The sequence below is a fragment of the Neolamprologus brichardi genome, chromosome 17 (genome assembly GCF_056152115.1).
Source record: "Neolamprologus brichardi isolate AB-2024 chromosome 17, ASM5615211v1, whole genome shotgun sequence".
NCBI lineage: Eukaryota > Metazoa > Chordata > Actinopteri > Cichliformes > Cichlidae > Neolamprologus > Neolamprologus brichardi.
In genome coordinates, this window is record NC_142120.1 from 13,931,088 (window position 1) to 13,958,389 (window position 27,302).

The window sequence follows — 27,302 nt, forward strand, 5'->3', positions numbered from 1 at the left end:
TGCTATGTGTGTCTAGTTTACAAGCTGGCCAGGTCTTGACTGCCTGGATGTAAACAGCATAAACAATGCAGACAATGCGGAAGGCACTGAGTGGATGGCTTCCTACATGGCTCATATGGGGTTTCATTAAAGGCACACAGCAGTGATTACATCAACCTTGAGTGGCTCCCTGAGGTACATTAACATTGCTGTCTGGTAGATCCTTCTGTCTGGATGCAGTTAGTAATTTTGCACACGTAGTATCAGATTTAATAAAGAAGCTACTAATGGTGACGGTGTTTTACAGGGACAATGTTTATGTTGGCATTAGAGCACTTAATGGGCGTGACATTCACTGCCTCACAATGACTGACCAGCTTCTTGACGGGGCTTTATTCCCCAAAGTGGGACCTTAAGCAGGCTTTTAGTGAATTAGGAGAGAAATATTTACAGCTTCATTTATCTCATCTATTTAACTCTACAATAAATGACTCGAAAGTCAAGGACCACACGTGATTTGTCTTGAATCTGATGGACAATATATTTGCTTAAAGTCATGAAACGTCATTCTGGGCTAATTGCTTTGCATGATGAGTTGCTCTTTCGCAGCACAGACACTGACTCAGTCATATTTTCATAGTCTAGTCCTTGGCAGATCAGAAAGAGGTCGTCTGGGCATGTTAATACTTTGTCTTGACTCAAGCTAACAACGTTAAATCGCTGTTATGGCTGGCTTGCTGGCAGTTATCTGAGAAATTGCATTATAGTTGCACACAAGACCAGCTGCTGTCTCCTATACCATGTCGCTGGCAGTAATCTTTGGCTTTTATTAGTTTCAAATAAAATTCAAGGCAACATAACAAGGCTAAGACTCTACAGCCATGCTACTAGCTTTGTAAGTCTGTATCTGGGTAACTGTAACATCCGCATGCAACGATGAACAGAAGGACATTTTTAATGTTTAGCATATGTTAATATATTGTTATTATGCATAGGTTGATAGTTTTCATTACATGCTAAGTGGACAGTGGACCTGTAAGCCTGCTGGGATTGTCACCAACAAATGTAAACTTCATGTTGGTGTTGGAGGAAAAGGTCGAGAAAACTCTGAATGACAGTACTGTCCAACAATCTTGAGCCACCTCCCTATTTCTTTATATTTTGCTTCCAAGGAGCCAGATTGGTCAAGTGGTCTTGAGGAACAGAGTTCTCCAGCCTTTCTAATCATCTATCAAAGCTTTTCTTTGCACATTTGTTGGATTTCACTCATCAGTCCAGTGCTAACCCCGGACCATTTTCAGAGGAATGTTTCCTTAGAGGGGCCCACATCCTCATTTTAGAGGTTTGACAGCGGTTTTTAGTGGATAAAGTTGAATGGCTTAAACATGAACTGAGCTGCGGTTTGGGGAAGGCCTCGGAGGGGACCGGCAGCGACTCTTGGGCCTGGCAGATCCCCATGTACTAATGGGAAGTGAAGAAGTGAAGGAACTGAAAATGGGACAAACAGCTTGTAGAACTGAGGATGTCATTTATATATAAAAGAACTGGAAGTGTTCAGAGGCATAGTCCCACTCCTCCAATTCATATAATTAATCTCCAATTAATCCACTTAATAGTGACCTTTGAATGATTCAAGCACAAAATACGCACCCAATGCAAGGAATGAGTCAGTGCTTTCAACACATAACAGACAACTTAGCATTTAAAATGGATTATTTCCTGTCTTTATCTTTCGTTGATAGAAGCCTGTCACAAACAAATTATTTGTTCTTCTTTTTTTAACTGAATCTGTGTAAATGTCAAGGATTTTTCAAACACGGTTTGAAAGAAGTCAAAGTATTTTGCACCAACAAGGTGATTTTCAAAGAGCTACAAGCAGAAAACTTGTATCTCAACACGGTGCCATCGTGCTCTTAAGAATTTGAGAAAACTAATCAAGTAGAGGACAAAAGAAGAAGTGTCACGCCTAATAACTCAGATGAATAGTACCTGAAAGTCAAGTTCTTAAGAAATGAGAAATGAGGAGAAAAGGCTGAGGTATCCCAAATTACACAAGAACTGAACTGAAAATCACTGGCAACAGGTCTTATGGAGGGATGTGTCATGATAGAGCCACAGCAGTGAGTGTTTACAGCCAAACATCCCAAGAGGAGCTTTGAATGTCCTTCAACAAGCCTGGAGAACTTTTCCTGGAGACTATTATAGACATACATGAAAGCTGTGAAGCATAAAAGTGGTCACACCAAATATTGACTTTGAAGGTTGTTAGAATTGTACAGACTTTATTTGCCTTATATACTGAGTTCCCATTTGTGTTTCCAAATGTTTCAGTAAATCACTGCACTGCACTGTTTCCCATTTTCCTACTAAATACAAAGCAACATGAGCAGGTTTAGCTCACCAGGTTGACCCATATGAAAGAGCGACATCACAAAACATTCGTGTCTGAGCCCTGAGTATTACTCAAAGATATTTTGTATTTTCCTATCTTCAACGTTTTTTTTTTCATTAATAAGAACGAGTAGGCAGTCTGTGCTGAGATAATATTGGCTGTTAATGATGTTGCATGTTTGGTAATAATGTCAAAATGTCTGCAGGGTTTTGCGGGAAGTGGATCTCTAATAACTTCAGATAATAATTTCAAAATCTAGTTGTAAAGCTGACATAATAAAGTTGCAATGTTATGCGAGGAGCCGCTGAAAGTAGAGAGAATTTTGTTTGTTTAGAGCCTGAGCTGAAAATGAGAACACCGTTGATACATCGCATCTATTGTTCTGCCCTGGTTGCTTTCTTCTTCTTTTTTTAGCAATTCCTCTTTTTTTATTAAAACAAATACAATGCGGTCCCCTTCAGTGTCTTATCCATCTAATTTATTCTTATTCACTCTCCAGCTTCCGTCACCTTGCCAGTATTCACACTGAGCGCTCTTGCCTGGCGCTCTGTTGAGGCTCTCCCTCATTTATCTCACTCTCTGAGCTTTCTGGAGCCTGTTGTCCTGGGACAGATAGCATTAGAGATCTTGTCATAAATGGCTCCATGAAAGCACCGCCACCATTTTTCCCCGATGGCCCACCCGTCGTCGATTCCTCGATTCCCATTTTCCCAAACACATTGCTTGTGTAGTTATACAACTGTTGGAAGCCTAATGGTCCAAGCTTCTGCTATCAATCTTCTAAGGTGTAAAAAATAACAAGGGTGGGTTTCTAACTGAGGGATGACACACTCTTGGGAAACTTCTTTCACCTCTTTTTCACAGCCTCTATCTCATTTTTTTCTCTGCTTTTATTCAAATTAGACATCAAACTCGGATTTAATTTCCCAGCTTCTTTTTTTCCCCTCTGTTACATAATAACCAAGCTCATAACTACTCTGTCTTCATCTCACTGCCATCAAACCATCCAGTCTAAGAGATCCATTTATATTGCCTCTCAATGTTTCTGAAAGCAAATGGCAAATTGGTTTCTGGTTACCAAGTAAGTAATCGCTGCAGCCTGGAAGCTCAGTATGTAACCCGTGAGAGGTGCGAGGCTGTATCTGTGGTAACGTGGATATGTAACATCCTTTATGTAACTAGCAAAGGTCTAAATTTACCAAAGTACTGAGAATAACCGAGTGCAGTATTGACTGAGAGGTGAAGCTGAGGGTCACTGATCTTTAATAATGTTATATGCAGTAGGAATTGACAGCATTCAAATAGAACCGAAACATTTAGTCAGTTAAGCCACGAATCAATCAGCAAAGATTATGACTAGTTTTTCATTTGCTGGAAAAAATATAGATAAATCTGCTTGGATTCAGACAATTTATAAACCAAATGATCAATAAAAAGGGAAAATTTAAGAATGCCCAACAACAGGGTATGACTCACATAGGCTTCGTAGTCGCAGGACTGAAAGATGAGCTTCTCGGGGTGATGCTGCCAGTACTGCACCGGAGTGGATGAGGTGGCCTCGTTTGGCGGACGCAACGTGATTGGCTCACACCACTCGCCTGCCTGCAAACACAAGCAATTGCATGTCGGGATTACACAGGAGTGTAAGGAGTGTAGGAGAGGGCATGACATTGCGGTCTGTGCTGCACATCCCGTGTTGACCTGATAAAAGTGTGTAAGTTTGTAATACAACAGCTTTCATGACTGCATGTGGACACGCCATCAAGAGGACATACTTTGGAGAGCATCCAAAAGGAAATTAAACTTGGATGAATTATGCTCGGCTCCTGCATGTTCGCATGCTTCAGCTGAGCAGCTCGCTGCTTTTTCACCCAATAAAGTATCCAGCTTTTTTTTTTTTTTTAAACAGAAAGAAAATGCCCAAATCATGCCTTCATTCTTCTCGAATGTGTCAGGATAATAAGCCTGTTTTTGTTTTTAGTCCTCCTTTTATAAATGAAACCAGATGATTTTTGCCTGAGGAGGTATTCACACATCCTCTGCCAAACACTGCATTTTTATGTGTCTGTTCACATCTGACTGTTTTTGTTTGGTGGAAGGCTGATGGACCGCAGAGGTGAGATCTTCTATTCCAATGCAAAAACTGTTGAATAAACAGCTCGGGGACGAACCTTTCGAGAGAGTCCGCGAGAGTCAATTCTATGCTATACGCCACCGGTTTAACCACATTAAACAGTTTTTCCCTTCTGAGAGAGATGATTCAAAATATTTGGTCGGTAAAAGTTTGTAGTTTTACCACTTTAATGGCCAAATGTGTCTAGAAAGAAGTGAGCTGCAGTAATTGTTCTCTGGGGAGGAAACAAGGAGAGCGAAAACAGACGGTGAGGGAAGAGCTGGCGTGAGAAACGTTTGCGGCAACCAATCATGGAAACATTGTGACAGCCAGAGAACAAGGGTAATGACACAGAATAAGGATGTTTCCTCCTTCCTCTAACAGTTGTCCTTCTATTCTTGCAGAGATGATTCAACAGAGATTTGCTTTTGGAAAAGGGGGGGGATACACTGTGACGCAAACACACAAAAAAGAGATTTATTAGGGCAAGCATACCGTGTGCTAGTCTGCACTGATGGGCTCTCTGATTCACACGGAGACACCAAAAGACCCCAATCATACTGAACCAAAACACAGCTGCTGCTGCCTCCGATGTAAGCCGGGATGTTTCTGAATCACTGTGCTGCTACTGATTGAAAGCCATAATGTTCTAATTTAGCATTTCACATGAGATTACAAGTGGCTGAATGGACGAGATGCTTACTTCTTAAGTCTATATATGTATATATATATGTGTGTGTGTGTGTTTGGTATTTTTAGTGAGGTGTCTATGCAGCAAACACTGCTTAGATGGTCTGCTGTAGATTATTAATGATGACTTATGTTAGAATAACTAAGCAGACAATATTTTTATCTCCCATCTCATATTTTAAAGATTGTCATTTGATTACTAATCTTTCATCTGTAATTAAGATATATTCTGCTGTCCTGATTACAAAATGCCTGCCATGAAGCTCATTTGTTTCTAATAAATAATAATAGATTACAGCTTACATGTAGACCTGAAATCAGATTTGCATTTATATTACTTTACATAAAGAAACGCATTTTGGTATGAAAATGAGCTTTTCTTATTCTGTTTGATTCAGTGTTATATTTCGGCTTTTAATGCAACTATCAGAATGCTTATGTATTTAAGCAGCCAGGTCTGCATCTATGATTATGACCATTCATAATACACTCCTGGAGTCCATCCCTCTCTCCCAGTTCCCATCTTCATTCATCCCTCCATCCTCTCCTCCCTTCCTCACCATGCTGACTTGAGCCATCTGTCGCTCCAGCTTGGATCGCGGCACGTCCTCAAAGTAGTTGTCATTGCTGCGCTGCCTGCGCCGGGCGTCCGCCTGCATCATGAGGTGCTGCACGTCCAGAGATCCACCTGGGACCCCTGCTGTGTACGCTGCCTGGCCTACCGACGGGCTGAGCTGGGGAGGAGTGTGGTTTCCTCCGGGCTCCTGGTGCAAAACAGGCGTGGGCAGATTGAGAGGGGTTAAAGGAAGCAAGTCAGGTTTTGTATATCATATTATAATGTGCTATGTCACCGCTGCAAGTGTAAAAGTAGGGCAATGCAGTGCAATGTGTCACATTACATTTTTCAGCTACAGTGATGCTTTTCTGCTGACTACCCAAAACCACTTTGCAAACTTGAGGACGAACAGCAGTGTCCTGTTACCAGGAGGTCTCAGTAGATCCATCAGTGTCCTTAATCACAACAGTGAACCCTTGCCTGCTCACTGTAAGTCACTTTAAGCAAAAGCACCTGCTAAATCCTTAAAGTGGAAAATGATGTTCATTTAAGAGGTTTTCAAACTTGAGTAGAAACTCAAATCCCCAAAAGAATTAAAACTTCCATTGGCACAAGGGTCTTACAAAGTAAAAGGTCAGTTATTTCTCCTGAGAGGCTGTTCACTTTCAGCTGATATCGTACGAGAAGACTCTTGAAGAAGCTTGGTAATATTTTCTTGCCTATGCAACCTCATGCATTGCATCTCAGTTGCTGTGTTCCTTCACCCATTTTGTCCATCACACAAAACTATCTGCTCCTGTTTGTGCAGGATTACTGAGTAAACACGGCCCTCTGCTCACACACTGGAAGAAAAGGGGCTTGAATTAGGGCTGCACGGTTAATCGTTAGAAAATCGCGATCTCAATTCATACTTATGTGCGATCTCATTTCCAAATGACAACGATTTAAAAAAAAACAAAAAAAAGACGACGACGATTGTACGGCAGAAGCTGGCTGCTAAAATTGGCAGGGAAAAAACAACGGAGAGCACGTCAGGGATGACGAGAAAATGACTGGAGAAAATCTGTCCCGGTCAACCACCCAAACATTAATAACAGGAACCTTATACAGCTCTTCCCCATGCCCGTCGAACTCCCGCAGGCACAAAGAAATTACGGAGGCTATTACTTATCACCTGACCAAAGATATGGCTCCCATCAACACTGTGCAAAACGAGGGATTTAGGAAAATGATCAACACCCTAGACAAACGCTACACAGTGCCATCCCGCAACTATTTTTCTATTGTTGCACTACCTGCTCTATACACGCGGTGTCGAGCAACGGTGGAGACGGAATTTTAAGCAGCACAACATTTTGCAGCAACGACAAAATGTGAGACATTTGTTGTTTTTATGTTTATTTATTGTTTTTATGTTCAGTCTCAACTGTTACGAAGTTGATGTGCAGTTAATAAGTGCAATAAATATTTATACTGGAAAAGAAAATCGTGAGAGAATCGTGATCTCAATTCTAAGCAAAAAAATCGTGATTCTCATTTTATGCAAAATCGTGCAGCCCTAGCTTCAATACATAATTTTTCCCTGCACTGAGCCATTCAGTATCATCACGCTTTGCTTTAATTACACATCTTTGTAACACCTTTAGGAAATTTTGTGAAATTAGGACTGATATTAAAAGGCTGAAAGTCTTGTTTCAGACTAGACTACTTGCTTGCTCTAGTTTGGAACTTTTTTCTGTTTTATATGTCTTGAAAAGTGGACTTTAAAATGTTTAAAATTGTTACGACACATTCAAGCAATACCACATAATATACAGGCTGCATCTAGCTGAAGCTAACAGCGCTTGTGCCTGGTTAAGCATTTTCAAACTTTATTAAAGGAGCCAAACAAATTCCTTTCCCCCTGGAAACTAACAAGGATTATTGTTGTAATATTTTTCAACCTATTTCATGACTCAGCGGTTTACAGGAAGACGTGTTTAGGAACAGCGGGCTGTTTCAGCACTGCCTCCAGATTTTCAAACTTTCTCTGGGCTTGAAAAAACCGAGATATAGGAGTGTGGCTGTGATGGGAGAGGGAAAGCCAATTGTGAGTAGCATCCAGGACAAATCAGCAGGGAGGAAACAGCGGTGGGACGGCCATTTTGCGCCTCTCCGAGAGATATGGGTAATCATTTGGGTGGTAACTACAGCAGTGGGGAGGCTGAATTTCCCTCAGAGAAATAGAGAGCCATCTGGGAAGGGAACTACTGTCTTATAGAGTCATGATCATTTGAATCCTAATTGGTTAAGATATTGCTCAATATTGTCATGGGTAAAACCGCATACTGTCAGCTCGCAGAGACTCACTCACCCGTAAGGAGATGGCCCGTGGAGGTTTCTGTGGGGTGTCTTCGTGTAGCCGGTCCCCCAATGAGGCCAGAATCCGTTTTCTGTGGCCGATAAGGTTGATCTTCAGTACCTGATAAACACAAAGATATTTGTTTTCATGCATTGTGCACGAAGATCATTTATCGTAGTAGACCTGAAATAGTTATTTGACGCACAGAAAATCATTCAAGTCATTTTCTCTTAAGCAAAAAAAAAAAAAAAAAGCGTGCAAACATCTGTCCAAAACATCTGTGTTGGGGACAGACATCAACAGCTCTGGGATTATATATATAGTTCTTCTCCACACCAAGTTTTATAATGTACTAAAACACAATAAGTGCATCCCCCACAAATGACTCTGCTGGCAAAAAACGATGACTCTCACTTTCATTTGCATAATTTAAAACAAATTTTAGCGACAGCAAAAGAGTTCAAAGGCTTTTATTCTGGGTGATAACAAGATTATGTCAGTGTTTAAAAAAATGCAAGAAGGTAACAGATCATCATCATTAGCCTAAAATGGAGAATAATACTAGTTTTCAGAAAAGGGTTTCGGAGACAAAACCATTGGAGAGCACTAGCAGAGCACTCAGGGGTGCGCTAATGAGTGCATAATGATATAAAATGCCCCCGAGAACACGCATGTCATTGTTGTTATTACATAACCAACATGGCTTGGATGGCTCCATTCAAACTGGCAGTTGTGTCTTTACCTGAATAACAGCACAACTGTACCTTATATACAAAGAACATCAGGTATGTATGAGAATTACGCCTAAGAGAAACAGTGAGAGAGACAAGGGTATAAAAAAATACATTTGATCAATTAATTATTGCTCTTTTGTAACATTAATCACATGAATGGTCTGATCAATCTGAGAATATAACCTTAAGAGTAGCCACATCTGGACCACGGTTTCCATTTTCATCTACCCGGCTTTGTTTACAGAAGCAGGTTTATTTTAAAAGGCTAATAAAAACCCAAATCCTCATTAGATCGTAGCTGATGGTTATTCAAAGCATTTTGACAACAGCATATCTCTTGCAACCGAAAACTGCTCACTCTCGATCGGTCTGTTGCTCGGACGACAAATGGACAACAAACAAAAAAGCATAAAACAGAAATCTTCAAATTTTGTCTTTTTTAGAGATTACATTGACGGTAGATGAAAACAAAAAGCTGTTTTTGAAATTTTAACTTGTATGATTCTTCTTAAAATTATATATATATAAAAACAGAAAGACAACAGCAAAAGGTGAGTCTCGTACATCTTCATTAGCCCTTGATCCTGAAAGGACCTTGAAGCTATAGGCACAGCTTTTGTTCTCATGTACTTCATTTACAGATCCAACCTGTGCTCTTATGTAAACAACACTGTTTATATAACATCACAAAGAATCAGCTGTTTCTTTGTAATTCTAATGGCAGATAGGCTAGCTATAGCTTTGTATTTGAGTTACATCAGTCCTCTTGTCTGACAGCTAGCAAAAGAGTATTAAACAAAATGTTAACCTATTCTTTTAGAGAGCTTTGAAAAGAGGCTAGCTCATCGTTTCAGTGACTAGATTTGTCTCAAAGATTCGCTTTTAGCAGTCTTTAAGCTAAGCTAACTATTGCCTACCTGCACCTCAACAGCAATTCATTAATCTTCCCTTCTAATCACAAAAGCAAATAACTGCAAGTCCCTAAATGCCTGTTCTAAACTAGTACTACTGCTTAACAAAGTGTTGTTAGTGACAGCTGAGAGTGTACTCTGAGATTTTGCTCTGACAGCAAGTAATTGCAAATTCCACAATGAGATTGTGGCAAGTTTGTAACTGTCTATTGGGTTTTTTCCTTTTTTTCCCCAGGTTCTCATTACACAGTCACAGAGAACAAAGAAAAGAAAAAAAACATGCACTTGGACTCCAATGAAAGCGTTCATTCTTTCTCTGGTCACCAGGCGTCCACTGACTGTGCCAGTTACTGGGTTTTCTAAAGAGGCGGCCTAGAACATGGCAGTCTACTGCAGGGATGTTCTCTTTGCACCTTCTGGTACCAAACTTCAGTATACAACAAACTTCTGCAGGTTTTATAGAGCTGCCTCTGGAGAACTTCGAGTAAATGTATTTATGAACATGAGAGAATTTGAATGTGTCCTCAGGGCAAAGGGTGGTAATTAGCCTCATGGCACGGTCTTGCTGTCAGTCTAATGGCCTGCCTCTGTTTGAGTCAGCACAACATAAAATCTCCCTCACCAATTACTGCTGCACATCTGCGGAAGAAGCATAAAAATACAAAGAAACAACCAAACAGGCACGTAGGATGCATACGGTACGATTCAACCTACGTGAGCGCACACCTAAACAATCAAAGAGAGCATAAATAAATAAATCATATTCCTTGCATAGTAAATGGAGCAGATATGCAAACAACTCTTGTATAATTTATCAAGCAAGTTCAAAAGTGGTAAGTAGGTCTTATAACTTTTATTTTATTTCATAAAATAAAGAACACACTGTTGAACGGTACAAAGAATACACCGTGGCCAGCAATGTGTTAATCTCCACTGGTCTTCACTGCATGCAAACATGTTTTAATTGTTCATTTTAGACCGATCAAAGGGCAATCGAGCAGAGCTGGGACTAGCTGTTAGTGGAATAAATTGATATATTATATCCACTGCACGGTCCCTCCACCAGTTTCAGTCACTCTTCACCAGCTTTTTAGAAAACACAAGCTGATATTATGTAGTAATAATAATAATAATAATGGATTGCATTTATATAGCGCTTTTCAAGGCACCCAAAGCGCTTTACAATTCCACTATTCATTCACTCTCACATTCACACACTGGTGGAGGCAAGCTGGGGCAGACTGACAGAAGCGAGGCTGCCATATCGCGCCATCTGCCCCTCTGGCCAACACCAGTAGGTGATAGGGTAAAGTGTCTTGCCCAACGACCAGGATAGAGAGCCCGGGGATCGAACCGGTGACCTTCCGGTTACAGATACGCTTCCCTGAGCCACGGTCGGCCCCCTTGTAGTGATACTTTAATCTCTGAACCAGTCTGTCTTTAAGCATTGACTTAGTGAATTTAGTGCAGTAAAAATCAAGTGATGTTTGTCCTTCCTTTAAAGTGTCAGTAATATTAGAAGTAAAAATAATGTGGGACTCAAATAATAATAATGAACGTAAGTGCAAATATGATGTATTCTCAGCCTTTTAACTTTTGGCTTTTTTTCTTTTTTTGACATTAGAGATGATGATAGAGAAATTCTGGCCAGATACTAATGTTAAAAATAACGGAACAAAATCTAAATTTAAAGTCTGTTTTGCTTGTTTTCATTTATTTGTGCAAACAAAGAAATCCTCAGTATTAAAGCCTTGCTGATGTTGAATTTTTAAGAGCATTGTTTTTGGCTTAAAAATTATTATTCATTCATTTGTTGTTTTGACATATTGGCAGAGATTCTTTGTTTTCTCCCTCAGATACATAAAAATATGAAAAAAAATGTTCCTTCCAAAAAGGTGCTTTTCTAACAGGGAAGCTGCAGAGCGCCCTCTGGAGGACAAGCTATGCAACATCAGCACTTATAACATGGCTGAAGGGTGTTTCTTTCTTATCTTCTTTTTATCGTCCTATTTATCAGCTAATTATTATAAAATAGCTGACTGGATTTTTAGTCTTGCAGCTCTTCACACTGTTTCTGAATACTTAACCCAGAACTGAACACAGAAATATCAGCCCTTTATGCTGGTAAATGCCAACTTATTTGCTGATGTCAGCCCATACAGTTTTGATACCCTTATTTTGGACTCTTGACTAACTGACCAACTGTTGCATTGCACATTCAATAGTATGGCGCCATTATTCTGCATTGGTATTCATTTTTGCTTCTTATAACTGACTTACGTAACAGTAAATAGTCATTACATAAAAATGATGACTCTGCAGTGTAAAATGTGACATGTATGTCCTGCTATACGGAAAAAGTTATGAAATATTCAGCCTCCTGCCGATCTCCCGAGGGGCAACAGCGCGGCACAGTCCTCACATTGCTCCTTTGTCAAACACGCACACTCGAGAAAGAGTGCAGTAATTGCCTTGCATGGTGCAAATCTGTGTTATACTTTACCTTATGCAACAGCATCTACTTCAAATACAGTAGAAGCCTCAACCTCGGCCTGAAGTTCAGCTGTCACCATAGCAACACGGAGCTGCAGCAGCAGTTGCCCACTCACGCTCATCCATGAAATAAATAAATAAAATACACACGCACGTGGATGAGGATGTGTACTCACACACACACAAAGAGCCCAAACAGCTGTTTCAGAGCTGCTGGGGAAGATGATTATATTGTTATCCCTCAATGGATGTAAATTTAAACGAAACCCAGCCATTATTGTTAAAACACACACTCACTCCCTTCCTGATGGTTGACTGCAACACCAGCCCATTTGCATTGAAATTATATTCAGAGCAGGTGTATATATACTGTCAGGAAAAGTGCTGAGCTACCGCAGCATATACCCTCTTCTTTCACTTCTGTCTTGTGCTATCGTGGCAGATTAAGCATTCATTTAAGCACAATTCTATTCAAATCAACTCAAACACGGAGCTCAGATGATATAATCTTGATAAGCCAATGCTTGTACATTCTGTTCCAACAGCACATTGACAGGTGGGAAAAAATGCTCAACAGATATAGACAGCATTTCTGTCACCGCAGGTGCAGCAAACATTTGATTGATGCTGACAGTAGAATAAATCTGGCATTATTCTCTATTTTATCACTGTCAGCAGATATCCTGAAAAGACCCAACCTAACACTATCTTAGTCCACCTCTCAATCATTTTCTCACTCCATCATCTGGTGTAATTTTAAGAATACTGGCTCTTATTGATAAATAGTAGAGACTAAAAAAAACTGATTCATCCAAGACTTTATTGACAGTTTACCAGTTGTCATTTCTTGATTGAGCTGTGGTAGATGCGAACTAGAAATAGACTTATTTACTGGCCTTGTGACTGGCTGGGTGAGACTCATATGTTCAGAGATTGTGAGCTGGTGTGTTCAATGCACGCGCAACAACAGCATAGGCAGGTAGTCGTGCACTCACTAGCAGCGATAGACTAAGCTGTTACGATTAGTTTAAGAATACAAAGAGTTCACTGAAGTAAAACTGTGATAGAAAGCGCAAAAATGCGACAACAAAACCAATGAGACACTTAAACACAGACAAGTTAAAGAAGCTAACAAAGGAAAAGCGGCTAAAGCGGAAAGTGCCATCCAGAGCTAGCAACAAGCCAGCAGCCTCGGTATCAGCAAAAGGTCAAAGCAGTGAGGAAGATTATGAAGACAAATGAAAAAGAGAGAAAGGCTCGATGGGGTGTTTTCTGATAAAATTATAAAAATGATGGAAAATGATGTCAGTGCCTAACATTTGTTTTCTTCTATGAATCTGGCGCACCTACACTTGTTTTATAAGCAGCGTTGGGCAAGTTACTTTGAAAAAGTAATTAATTATAGTTACTAGTTACTTCTTCAAAAAAGTTACTGAGTTAGTAACTGAGTTACAATATTCTAAAAGTAATTCATTACTTGAAAAGTATTGCATTACTTTACAAAAATCGTTTAACCCTCTGGGGTCCAGGGTATAATTGGCCATTTTAACTACTTTTGATTTTCCCTCTACATTTTACCTTTAAAAACTTTTTTAAATTTACTTTGCCTTGTTTGGTATTATTGTTTTCAGCACAACCTCACGTGTCTAAATTTACAGTCATGTTTTCATTTTGACTTACTGTATTAACACAATTGATCTAAAATCAGACAAAAACATAAAATCAGACTAGAAAAAGTTATATTTTTTACTGTAACAACCACAAACATGTTTAATGAATCATATTTCATAACTTTAAATGCAAATATAAATTGTCAATTTTAAAATCCTATGCACAAGTTTTGCAAACAACAAAGTTACTTGCATCCATTTACCTTTTACCTTGTTTTTTTAAATAACCATTTCAAACTATTTACAGAACAATCAGTTGTTCTGCGTTCAATAAGATGCCACACAAATTATTTGTGCCACTCCAAAAAAATAATTCCTGTCCACTACAAAGGAGAACATCACAGCCTGATACCTGCAGGTCTGACAGCAGCAGGTGTATCACTCCTGTTTCTGCCTGGAGACAGCAGTCACCTCATTGTTCTGACACACAACACAAAACTATCCACAACACTACACACTAACTACACAAGACAACACATTAACTACACACTCCAAACACGCTAAACGTCACAAATCTCTCACGTCTCAAAACTCGCGCTCTCTCTTTTTCTGCTGTCTTTCTCTCTCTCTCTCTCTCGCCGTCACTCCTAAAACTTCCGCTGTTTTTTGTTTTGTTTTTTGCTCATAAGCAGCGAGTGCTTGCTAGTGCTGTCCTTAGACAGTAAACGTGACGAAATTATTGAGGAAAAAATGCTGCGTAAATATTGTTTATTATGACTGTGGTTTTACGTGGCCTATCAACACAATTTAAAAACTGGTATATATCACTTTGTTGCTTTGTCTTTAAGTGGTCATGTGATTGGCTTACCATGACTACTTTATTCTTCCTCAGTCAAACAGCAGCACTCATGCGATTGTTTTGCCCCCTTAGCTCCAGGTGTTGTGCTAGACAGTGATCGTGATTACCGTCCGCGGGAGCGCGCGCAGCTGCTTAAAGCTGTAGCGTCTACGTAAGATTACTTACGTAGTCAGCTACTTCCGTGCAACTGATATAAGATGCGTTAAGCTGAACACAGCTTCAACCGTCTGTTTGTTGAAAAATAGTAACGGGCCGCATTTTCTTGTTAGTAACTGTAACGGCGTTGTAACGATAGGAATAGTAATTAGTTAGGTTACTCGTTACTGAAAAAAGTAACGCCGTTACTTGTAACGCCGTTATTCCCATCACTGTTTATAAGGCAAAACATGTCAGGTAAAACTCATTTTCAGTCAAGTATTTATATCACTTTCCAGCTGTAGAACACTTTATTTTCAGCTGTTTAAGAGAGCAAAGATCCTGCAACGTACTGCAGTCTGCGGGAAAATTTAAAGTTTAACAATCTCTTTGAAGAAAAGCGGATTCCCCGGGAAGAAAAACTAGTATGTTCAGGCAACAGAGAAAATCTTGAAGCACCCCATAAACTTGCTTTGGAGATACTCACAATTTACTTCAGTGTGTTTTTAATCTTAGAGACCAGAAAAGCTCAAAACTACGACCCAGAAGGGTTTGTAACACAAGTCATAGCACTTTCGCTTGCAGTGAGACGGTGCTTGAAAGTGATGTCAGATATTAACAAAGGGTCCTGATTTCAGAACTTTGCTGCTATGATTGTGTTTTCTGTGTGTGCGTCTCTGTGTGCCGATCAATGCACTAATCCTGTTAGCAGTCCCGTTAGCCCAGATTGAACGGGCTTGATTAACGGATTAGATGACACACATACGGTTAACAGAGCCACACTTTCTCACAGCCATCTCTGCTCTGTGGCCTCTGTTCCCTGCTACATCTTGCCAGCTCCAGCTTTAGTCCAACAATTACATTTACAAATAACAATGTTAATTGTAAGTCTGACTATAACTAGAAACCATTCCATCTTTCTCTCTGTCATCAGAACTGAACGAAGTGTGATGTGGAAAGAGAAGAGTGTGTTTTTATTATTTTCTAGTGCTGGAAGGACGTCGTGTTGTTTGGGAGGATGAGAGAAAAAAGGCAACGAAGGTGTGCAATGCCATTAGAAATACCAGTGTGTTGACCAATGTGAAGAACACTTCTTTTTTTATGACAACCTTGACAGTGATCATTCAGTTTTCCCCTTCCTGTTTGAAATGATGACAGAAGGATACAGGCTGGAGTGACAGCGTGTGAGATGCACACCTGTCTACACACCAGCCGCTGTTAGGAGCTGTATCACCCACAGCTCATGCAGGTGATGACAGGCATGTCATATAAAGTTTTTTTAGTGCACTCATTTGTGAAAGATGCAGTGTAACAAGATCTGAAGCACAGTTTACACTTTCAGGTGTGAAAGCTGCCCTTAAAATATTTTAAGTAAAAAGAAAAAAACCCAGTGACCTCTTTTAAGCACAAACTGTGACAAAATGACATATTTTGAAAAGAAACCAGTGACAATAAGTAGAAAGCGTCAGCGATTGTGGACATTCACAGCGACTGCTCTCATTCGGGACACTGGAGACAAAAAGGCTTTTCTGTGACTCTTACTGGAGGGGAGGTTGGAAGCTGGTTGGCTCACTGGAGCATGAAACCCAGCGAGAGAACCAACAGTCCAGTCCCTGTCTGTGCTCAAGCTAGCACATAGTTTTAATGACAGAGAGGGAAGAGAGTAAAACTTCTTTTATCAGTCTCTTTGCTCCTTTTTAATCTACATTGACTTGACTAACAATCCCTTTCACTGCCCTCCAATTCTTCATCCTCACTGCTCCCTTCACTTTCTGCCCATGGTCCCTTGACCCAAAATTACCTCTCATCATCTGCTCTTGTGTCTCGTTTCCTGCAGGCTTTGTCCTCATTTTCACTCCCCTGTCCCCTCGTTATTCAGACGACAGAGAAAAACACAAAGTCAGAGAGGATAACTACTGTGTCTCGGGCTAATAAAAGAGTTAATCGAACTCTTTCAGTTTAGCCATGGCAACTGCATTTGATTGGTCCATCTTGGTTTGTTATCGCGTATCGCGTGCATCTACCTTCTCCGAGCTCACTCGTGTCAATATGACCGATCACCTGACCCCTGCAGATAGAGGTTGTGACCTTTGTGATATCCACAGACTTGTGCATGCCTCGGGGGTTGTCTCCTAATAGCACGATCGGGGGTTCGAGAATCCTGCATCGACTCCGTACAGATCAAAGAATCACTGGCCAAAGCTTACTTAAATTGCAGAGGGCAGAATACATTACAGGCTAAGTGAGCAGCAATATCGATCAGTAAAAGGCACGTGCCTGTCTGAATGGCATCTTAGGGGATGAGTACAGGACTGCAGCAACACTGAAAACACAGAGGTCATATCTTTGTTGTTGGTGTATATCACAGATTTTTGCACATTATGTTTATTCTTTAAGTACTGTTTCCAAATTTTTCTTAATATTTGGCAAACCTGTTAGCGATTTCCATAATGGCTTGGAGTCTGGATGAGAGAAAGGTGTTTAGCTGTCTGTCAGAACATACGCAGCATGTGTATTTAAGGCAACACAAGGCTTTGTGCCTAATTATTTCTTGCCTCGGAGCAGTTGCCAACATTTCTAAAGTCCTGTCTGCGAAGTGTGCATAATGGTTTGTGGAAGAAATATAAATTGAAGTTAAGAGTCATATAAACACCTGCCAAAGTGTAGATTATGCTTAAGTCTCCAAGAGCACATTTTGATGATGGCATCATTACAATTTTCAGACACACATACACTTGAAAACAATACCAGCCACCCTGTTGTAGCAATCAATACAGGTTGTGATAGAAAAGCATTGATGTAACGTAGATAATGTGCACAGCACTGCGTTTGTGCAACAATGCTTTCCTCATTTTCTCTCCAATCATTGACATTTTTTTCTGACCCTGAATACTTAATCACAGCCAGCTGCCTTCCTCTCCCTTGTTCTCTCTTTGCTCCATCTCTCGCTTAATGTGTTGTTTCGAGGTGGAGCTTTTCTGCAGGGATGATTAGTGTTGATTTGCCTGCAGCTCCAGGCCATTAAAACACACATGCTTAAAACAATCATGCCCAGGCTTAATGTAATCTAAATAAGCAAACAAATAAATGAATAAAAGGAAACATAGCACCACTTTTTTGGGGGGTGGGTGGGTGGGATGAAGCAGGGGAGGGAAACTGGAGACCACTGGTTGCCTAGCAACCACTTACGAGTGATGTGTTGAAGTTGATGTCCAACCAAGACCAATAGGACATTTCAGTTGTTTTCAGTGCTGACAGAAGAAGCAGCCAATGAGAGGGGGCTGTTTAATAAGCCTGCCTACATGGAGACAGCTATATCTCCATTAATAGCATAAGAACTGTAACTATGACTGCAAGCACAGACTGAGTGAGTGTGTGTGTGTGTGAGTGTGTGAGTGTGTGTGTGCAAACAGAGCCAAATGCTGCAGGATCAAGGCTGAAACAAGATCTCTCAAATCTTGCTTCTGCAGGCACACTCGTACACGCACACACACCCTCATTCTTTACCACACACGGAGGCTCATGAATTGAATTCCCAATAAGATGGGAGAGGAAATGGTGGATGATATTTTTCTGGGTTAATAAATACTTCAAAGCCCCAAGATGGAAGCAATTTTCACACTGCAGAGAAGCACAAGCTCTCCTAAGGCACCAAGCTGTGCACATGACTGTGTGTATTTGTGAGTGTACAATATTGTCTAGGAGGGGAGGGGTTCAAAGAGTTTATAAACCTCTGTATTTTTTTGCACACACACAGAGAATATATCTAGATTACATTACAAAGAAACACAATGAAACAGCACTTAAAATATTAGATCTGGGTCTCATGTTTCAGGTATTTGCTAATATGGTCGTAAATATTACAATGGAATTTGGCAGTCCACGACTGCATAGGTATATTTCTTTGAAAGCACAAAGACAATGTCTGTCAATTTTTAAGATATATGATATTTTATGGTAGACTTTGCCCAATCCTTCAATGGTAAAGAATCTACAGAAACCCACATGTCCAAATCTGGATTGACTCCACAATCTAAGCTGGGCCAAGCCCCATCTCTGGCAAAGTTGTCATACAAATCCAATCATAACTTTTTGAGAAAAAGGTGAACGCACAAACAGAACGCATCACATAGCTTCCTCTTAACTGCTTGTAAGACTTATTTTCCATTCTTCTATCAGGTTTCTGACATCAGTACTTTGCTGAGGTAGTGATTGTTTCTAACAGCTGCTTGTAGTCAGAGTCAGTGAAGCGTGAAACGTACAGTACATGCACTTTTTGGGGCGGAGGGAGAAATAGGACAAGATAAGGTTAATAGGATGCTTGTAGCAGCCATATGTGCATCTGTGGGCTCTCTGCTGAGTGACAGCTTTGGATGGGACCCTGCTGTGTACTCTGTCCTGGTTCTCTGTGGCGGCTTGGAAAACTTTTAAAACATTTGCTTTTCTTTGTTGTTGAATCTAAACTTTTGTAAATTAGATTTTTTCTGTCCATTATAAAGTCATCGAGTATGCAAACAAGAACTGATGCATCAGCAACATCCCATTAAGCTTTACATTAAACTTTATTTTATTCAGTTTTGCTTCTATAGCATCAAATCACATCAACAGTTGCTTCAAAGCGCTTTATATTGTACGATAACAAATCTTCTATATGTGCATGTACAGAGAGAACAGACACAAGTGAGATGGTACGATCTTCTGTCTGCTTTGATGTCCCTCTTTTTTATGCATATATATGGAGTATAAGTGTTAGCCATTTAAACTGCTGATGAATGCCTAAGGTTGGGATATAAACAGCTCATTTACATAGAAAAATGGCGATCTTTAATGTGAGCCATTAAAATAAGATAAATAAACTTGGACAGAAGGGTGCGGTATATACCCATTAACGATCTGAATGGTCCACTAATGAAATGGCATAGAGTAATATGTCCTCTTGCAAAGCGTAGGAGCATAACTAAAGAGATATTAAGCATAAAAACATTTGCATCAGCATGTAAAAAGTCTTTGTCTGTGGAATGCCTCTCGCGGCATCATTCATCACGCCGTGGTTTCTCTGAGCTGCATACTGATTAATGCCCGTCACTGACAGGGAATCTATTGCAATGAGTCGCTGTGGTGACGATTCGATGAACAGAAGGCGAGGCTGGGTTTTTGATGGATCGGCCGACGTCTGAGATAAACAGCAACAGGCAGACACTCCAACTCAATCTTTCTGTCCATCCAGGCTCCGGTTATCAAACAGCTGGGCGAAGAAAGAAATACTTTTAACTTTTCTTTCTTTCACGCCACATGCTGGGACCCGTCTCACTCTTTCCCAAAAAGGACCTAAGCCATTATCCTGCACAGTCTTGTATTTTCATTTTTCTTTTACTTGTTTGCGTGTGTACTTTTTGGAAAACAAGTTGGTACAGGCTAGAAAATATTAATTGGGCTGTTTGAGTTTGAGCTGCCAGTGGATTCAAGGCAGCTGAAGTTTAATTTAAGCCGGGGTAAAAATAAAAAAATAAAAATAATGGCAATCACGGCTGGAACAATAACACTGGTTTAGAAAAGATAAGGGTTTAAACGCTTTGGTTAAAATAGCTGAAAACAGTCATCATCTGACAGCAAGCTTAGCCCCCCTGTTGCTAATCAATGTTTACAGTTTATCTCATACATGCTGATTATCGGTTGCGTATCACTCGCTGTGTAGTCAAGTCAGCTGTGCAAACCAACACGAAGCCTTACAGCATCTCTATTCTAAGCTACTACATTCCTTCCCAGTCTTGTCCCACATTTCACTTCTCCTACCATTTTTCTAGGAGTATGTTAGGTGAATGCAAATAAGGAGAGGACATTAAATTAGGGCAGCAACTGAACTGGAATGTATTTAAAAGTAGTGGCTGATCTGCTAGACGGCGGTTAGTGTGTTTTCTGACATTCCGACTTTTCAGTGACAGCTAGGTCCCCTCTCTGAATGATGCAAGCAAACAAAAGTCACACAAATTTCTCTCGTTGTGCAACTAAATGGCATAAATTCACCATTTTTGGCTGTATTTGCTAAACTTGTGGACAGAGACCCAGTCGCTCTTTAATCAAAGCACAATCAGAGCTTTAAGTACTACAACATGAGGTCAGACTCTTACTCTAGATGCACAAAAACACTCCAACACCTGCGCGCACGCACGCACAGTTACACAGCCTGTAAATTAGCTCAGTCAGCAGTGTTGATTGAGCGCTGTGGACTCATTTCTTGTGTTTAAATCATTTCTGAGCACAGAAAGCACGAAAGCTGCATTAAAAGAACAGCTAGCGAAGAATAAAAGTATTAGTGTTCATCTCTAAATCCCCCCGCGTGCTTTATAGCTCTCCTTTTGTCATCACCCTTTCCACATCCCGTCTCAAAGCAAGCTCACCTATTTCTCCACAGGACGTGACTCATTCCAAAGGTTGAGGAGTAATCTTGACTCCTGCTGTGATTTCTTTTCTCGCCCTCTTCTCTTGAGCTGTTTACTGTTGCTTTGTTGCTGACCAGCACAAGTGGTTTTCTTTTTTTCTTCTTCTCCCTTCTGCCTCTCTCCTTTCTTTATCCACGCTTTCCTCCTCGCCTCCTCAGCACCAGCTTTTGTCTCCCTTTCTCTCACTTTCTCTGCAGATTTCCAGCGCCCGAAAACTCCTCCTCCTTCTTCAGCTTGCGGCAGCCAGACTACATCTCCTACATGTCTCTGCCTGAGCTCTCTCTCTCTCTCCACACACTCTCTCTCCCTGCGCTCTCCCGCTTTCTACCCAGTTTACATTCACCCTCCTCCTCCTCCTCTCTATCCCGTCACTATGGAGACACACTGAGCCTATACCAAGACAAGCTTGTGCTCGCAAGGAGTCTAAGTTTATGTGTTTGTGTGCTGCTTGAGTTGAAAGAGTTCAGCAGTGATGTAAATATTCAAAACAAAAATTACATTGTTAACAATAAAATGTCAGAGTCATATCTTTATCTTTTATATTTATCTATATCGCTTCTAATTATAACACAATTATATTTTCATAGGGTCTATTATGGACTGGTTTTGTGTTTAGCACAAAGCCTGGAAACGGCTAGAGTTAGCTTTACAGCAGAAATATACATTTTATGGCCTTTTTTGCCTCCTTTCCACCTTTATAATAATGATGCTTAGGAATGTTTTATTAATATTATGAAATACTTTACAACACCCCCGCTTTTTTAAAGCCTTGAACATATGCTTCACTAGAAGCACAAGCAGATAAAATAAAATTCAAATGAAATTCTCATATTCCATTAGTGTATTGGGCTATTTGCCCAGTAGACAGGCTTCGAGCCCCAGGACCCTGAACTGGGCAAGCAGAAGAAAATGGAGGGATTTATGCTAGCCAAGCTAGCTAGTGTTAGCTTCCATTGCATTTTCTATAAATAAATAGTCTATGGATTCCCTCTCTTTTCTGTGTTTATGTCAAGTTAAACTTGAAAAATGAGCATAATTGATTTTCCGCAAATGTAATGATATCAACATTATCACCTAAGAAAAACCAGGTGTCTAATAATTGTTCTTTTAGCTATTATTAGTTGTAAAAGTTGTAAAAGATGTTATTAAAGAGTCTGGAAAGATTAGCCTCAAGTCAGAGCTGTAACAAATTCAGAATAGTTGCAGTTTGACACAAAACACCTTAAAGTCTTTAAAATGGATTTAAATATATCCACTTCTTTGTATATAAGATCTAAAGCAATTGTAAACCTACTATACTGACCTGAACTCCTACACAGTGAATGCAAATATTAATGGAAATATGGGAGTAGTAAAAAGAAAAGAAAGAAAAACGGGGAATCTCATTTCTAATTGATGCGAAAAAGTATTTTGTAGTTTGTGATCATCATGTGAACAGTTTGATACCAGTCCGACCTTTCTGATTGGTCAAACTTAATGCTGTCAACTGGAACTTCAGAGCCCTCTCGCAACCAAAAATAAAGCTTTAGTCTCTGGCTGCAGTTCTAAACAAGTTTAGACATGTGACAGGAAGTAGCCTAGAGCACAGAAAATTTCCATTCATCTGATCATTATCAGTTTTGCAATTCTCCTTCGTGCCTCATTTCAGAGAAATCCCATCACTGAGGAGGCTTTCGTAATATTCAAATATCTGCTATTTACCAAAGAATGAAACATTTAGAAATGACTCACCTTCTCTTATGTCTCTTAGGTCAGGACAACACTAGTCCATGTGGTTACTTTATATATTGAGCGGGTACATGTGTTTATGTCCGTATTAAAGTGTCACATAAATGAAATCCAAGCTACAAAGCTTGACGTCATTCTAGCTATTTCTGTCTTTACAAGCGTCTACTTATGTGATCCACGGGGCATAACCTAAATAGAGTGCTTGAAACCCTCACACTGGCATCTCCATTAGAAAACAGCAACAACGGATGAGTCTTAAATTAAGCATTTTTAACTAATTTTAAAGGAATAGATCCCATGTGGTGACAAAATAGTCCCCTAAAGATCCAAGTAAGCAAAAAAATATGTAAACTTCAAGATCTCAATGCACAATTATCAAAACTGAAGTAATTCACAATTGTGATATTAATGTAACATCTAGCAAACATATGCTAACATAAGCTAACTTTTTCAGGTGTAGGGAAAGCATATATAAACAGTGTAAAACATGGACGTAGCTTCTAGCTCAGAAAAAGGAAGCCAATGCCAAAGTGCCTTGTAACGGCATTCTGTCTGTTCTATCTGTTAGTGTTGATACTTGTGTCCTTTCATATTTATATTTGCTTTGTTGTCCTTTGTACGTCTGCTGCTATGGCGACTCAGTTTCCCTCTGGGATTTATAAAGTTTCTTTGGTCGGCCATCAGATGGCAATAGGTGTGACTGCATGTGAATGGAAGTCTACGGAAAAAAACAGCTTTCTTTCTTGACCTCTGTAAACACTTTCCTGCTCAGTGTATGAGCTCAGTCACTTGTTTTTGGTCAATAAGAAAAAAGATTGTCTATTTACTGCACTACTGTTTAACCATTGGTATGCTTGTAGCTGTCTATTGTGAGCCATTTCATTTACTTATCAAACGCTGCTTATGTGCCAAAAGAGAAATAACCTCCTTATTACTAAAACTGATTAATCTCAAAATGATCAATAATATTTTTTTCTTAATTCGGCCCTTATGCTCCTCTCTGTCATATCTGGATTTTTGCAAGGGCAGAAAAGCTCACCACACTTCAAAAGCAAACCATCTTCTGTACTGTCTATAGCCCCCTTACACATGGCAGTCAGAGCTACATATAGTAGAAACTTGCTACTCATATTTATGACATATTTCCAATTAGAAATGTCATTTCAAGGTTTAAAGGGATGTGATACTAGTAAAGCTAGTCAACTTAATGGTGTCACAAACCACAACACAGAGGAGAAAATATTAGTAATGCGTGACTAAATTGAACCTGGGCTCTGTATAGATGAAACAAACACAACAAAATCAAGTAAACTCATCCCTGTTTTTACAAACAGATTTAACAAGTGAAGATGTTTTCTGTGAAGAAGTAGTAGACCGGGATGTGCAGCGCTACATCAGATCTACCAACCGCAGGTTCATGAGCCACAGAGGGGTCACACATATTCTCTCCTGACACCTCCTACACGATCTGCAGCACGGTGAGCGCTATGACAGGAGGTTGTTTTTTTAAAAAAAGAAGAAGAAAAACTGCAGGAAAGTGATATCAGCAGTAAGCAGTGACGGTGAAGTACACTGCAGTCCTGAGGCAAATCTGCCCACACAAAAATTAACACCAGCTACTACTCACTCCCTTTTCACACATACTGTATCCCTGCACATTTCAGCACGCCGGACGCAAATACACATATGAAAAACAAATGTTCCTCACCGGGCGCAGGCATGAATTTTCGGTGCGAGAACTTGTGAATAGGCAAGATACCTAGAAGCATGTACTGTACGTGGCGCTCGCTTAATGCTTGCGTGTCTGTGTAGGTTCTAGTTTATGAAGTATACGATCCGGCGGTGTCTAACGAAGGCAGGAACCATCTGGTGATGGGATGTGAGACAATCTGTCCATTTGGAGAGGTGACAAAGAAGGTGATAAGCACAGAATAACAACACACACACAAACTATTTAGAATAGTGTCAGAAAAAAAAAAGCAATCCAGCACAGACACACACACACACACACACACACACACACATACATACACAGACACACACACACACATACACACATGTATTTCATTTCATTTATACCAAGTGCACAGTCTCTATGGTAACTAGTAGCCATCTTCTACAAGCTGTAGAAGAAAAGCTGAACTCTCATGACTCTCCTCAATTTATTTTAGACCCTTCATGCAGTTCGCACACACTTAGTCACTTTAAGCTTTTCACAAAACATTCCTAGCATATTGGGTGTACACTTACTGAAATTGCACGTTGGAAAAACTGAGGAGAATGCAGGGACAAGTCCGGCCCTGTGGGTGAATCACACACACACACACAGATATACACCCACATGCATACACCTACACGATATGAGCACACACTAACAGGCCTTCACATGCAAAGGACGAGTATGAAGAGGCAAAAGCTTTTCCTCCGCTGCTCTATTTTACGAGAGCAGATCATGATTATATACCACGAAATCATGAAAATCAGTCAGAGAGATGTTGCACTTACTTCCTGTATCTATTTAATACATAGGGTTGGTTTAAGTAAGCGGTAGTTAACCTGGATGTTAGGAGATAATAAACAAAATAAGTGCAATTAGTATGTATCTGTTTCCACTTGGTGCTGCTTTATACTCACAATTCAGCTTATTTTCCTAAAGGTGGAAACAATGTAGCTTTTACTGATTTACTGGAAGGTAAAACTGGAAACACATTACACATCTTCAGAGTATTAAAGTCAAAACAATCCAGCTGCTTATCATGCACATCATCTTAGTGGCCATGGGTGTGAGGGGAAGTTGACTCCTGGAAGTTAAACATTTATGTCCATTCTACTCAATAAACTGCAGTTCCTATATTTACCTTTAGGTCTATAGAGAAACACATACACATAACACACATAGCCTCATGTCAGACTATAAAACACGAGAAACCTCTTGTGATTAGACTTAATAAGGTGATAAAAAGCCATATATATTAATGCTATAGTAATTAATCAGCAATTAATATGTAAGATGTTACTCTTTACCCGAGTAGAAGATTTTGTATATACTTCTTGAATTACTCTCATTATGTTATCTGTGTAATTTATTTTTTTAAAGTGGAAATACCTGAGATTTGTAACTACGTTAGAATATGAACTTTCCTCTCTGAACCTGTGAGAGGCTGTGAGTACACATACTTTTGCCTAAAATGCTCAAAACACATCACAGTGATTATGATTAGAAGCTTCTATTTGAAGCTATTGTGGGTCTACTACTACTATTCGATTATTCTTCTACCCTCAATTTTAATCCGATTACTTGAAATCAACGTGAACATATCAGAATGGGAAGATGGTCCTTTCATACCCAGAAGACCTTAAAGACTCAGCTTTCCATCCTCTGTGAACATCAATCAAACACATTTCCAGAACAATACACAGGTACGCTACACTTGTACACACTTGCAGCCGCCCTCCCTTGATATTAGGAGCCACTCATCCAGAAAACATTAAGGGAATCGTTCCTTAAGGACCAGAAACTATCTGCACTCCACCGGCGTGAATGCGGCTTTCTAAAATGAAATCCATTTCTAATTGCTTCACTGTGGGCTCTCAGAGGACTCGCTTTAAATGAGAGCAATTTGGGGCCTTGACTCGGTTATTTTGTACTTTCTTTCACCTCCAGACGAGATCTGATTCAAGCGAGAGGCAGCAGCGCCACCGTGTGGATTTTTAAAGGATGTGCCTCTATGTCACTGCACTGCAGGGAAATGAAACAGGGGTATCAGAGTAGCCCGGTAAATCGCCAGGTAAAGCTGATGATTGTTATCAAACAGTCGTTTTTACTGACATTTTCATGTTGCAGCACCTCCCGATAAAACAGCTCCCCCAGACTTTAACGCAACAATCAAGACTTCTTTTCACATAATCTGATGAGCCTGAATGTATTCGTGTTCCAGCTGCACAGCTTCACTTTTTAAAGTTAAATTGGATCCATTTAAACAGGCTTTCTCACAGCCTGGAGAGCTAAGCAGAGTAAGGATGAGCACAGTAAATTATTCTTGAGACAGCAGACAGATTTTACCAGGAGACGTGTGTTATTAAAAGGAGGCTGATGGAGTTATAAACTCTTCCCCTTATTGCATTCTCAAGTATCTGAAAAAGCCCTCAAAATCAGTTTGGCTTCTGGGGAGAAATTAAGGTTGCAAAGCGACTTAAAACGGCAGATCTCCACAAATATTCAAAAACCTTTGGCCTCCCTCAATCAAAAACACACAAAATACTCTTCTGACATGAAGGAATCAAAGAAAACACGCATTTGGAAAGATCTCAATTTTTTTTC

The 27,302-nt window shown here is 40.0% G+C and overlaps 1 protein-coding gene across 4 annotated transcripts in view; it reads right to left on the reverse strand.

The window, feature by feature from the left end:
• Positions 1 to 27,302, reverse strand: part of anks1b (ankyrin repeat and sterile alpha motif domain containing 1B) — a 271,727-nt gene that overhangs the window by 14,738 nt on the left and 229,687 nt on the right. For all 4 annotated transcript variants that reach the window (XM_006780780.3, XM_006780779.3, XM_035906771.2 and 1 more), the window contains exons 20-22: positions 8,084 to 8,191; positions 5,735 to 5,938; positions 3,848 to 3,973 (exon numbers count right to left, since the gene is read on the reverse strand). In XM_006780780.3, coding sequence (XP_006780843.2) covers positions 3,848 to 3,973; positions 5,735 to 5,938; positions 8,084 to 8,191 — 438 coding nt within the window. The remainder of the gene's footprint in view (positions 1 to 3,847; positions 3,974 to 5,734; positions 5,939 to 8,083; positions 8,192 to 27,302) is intronic.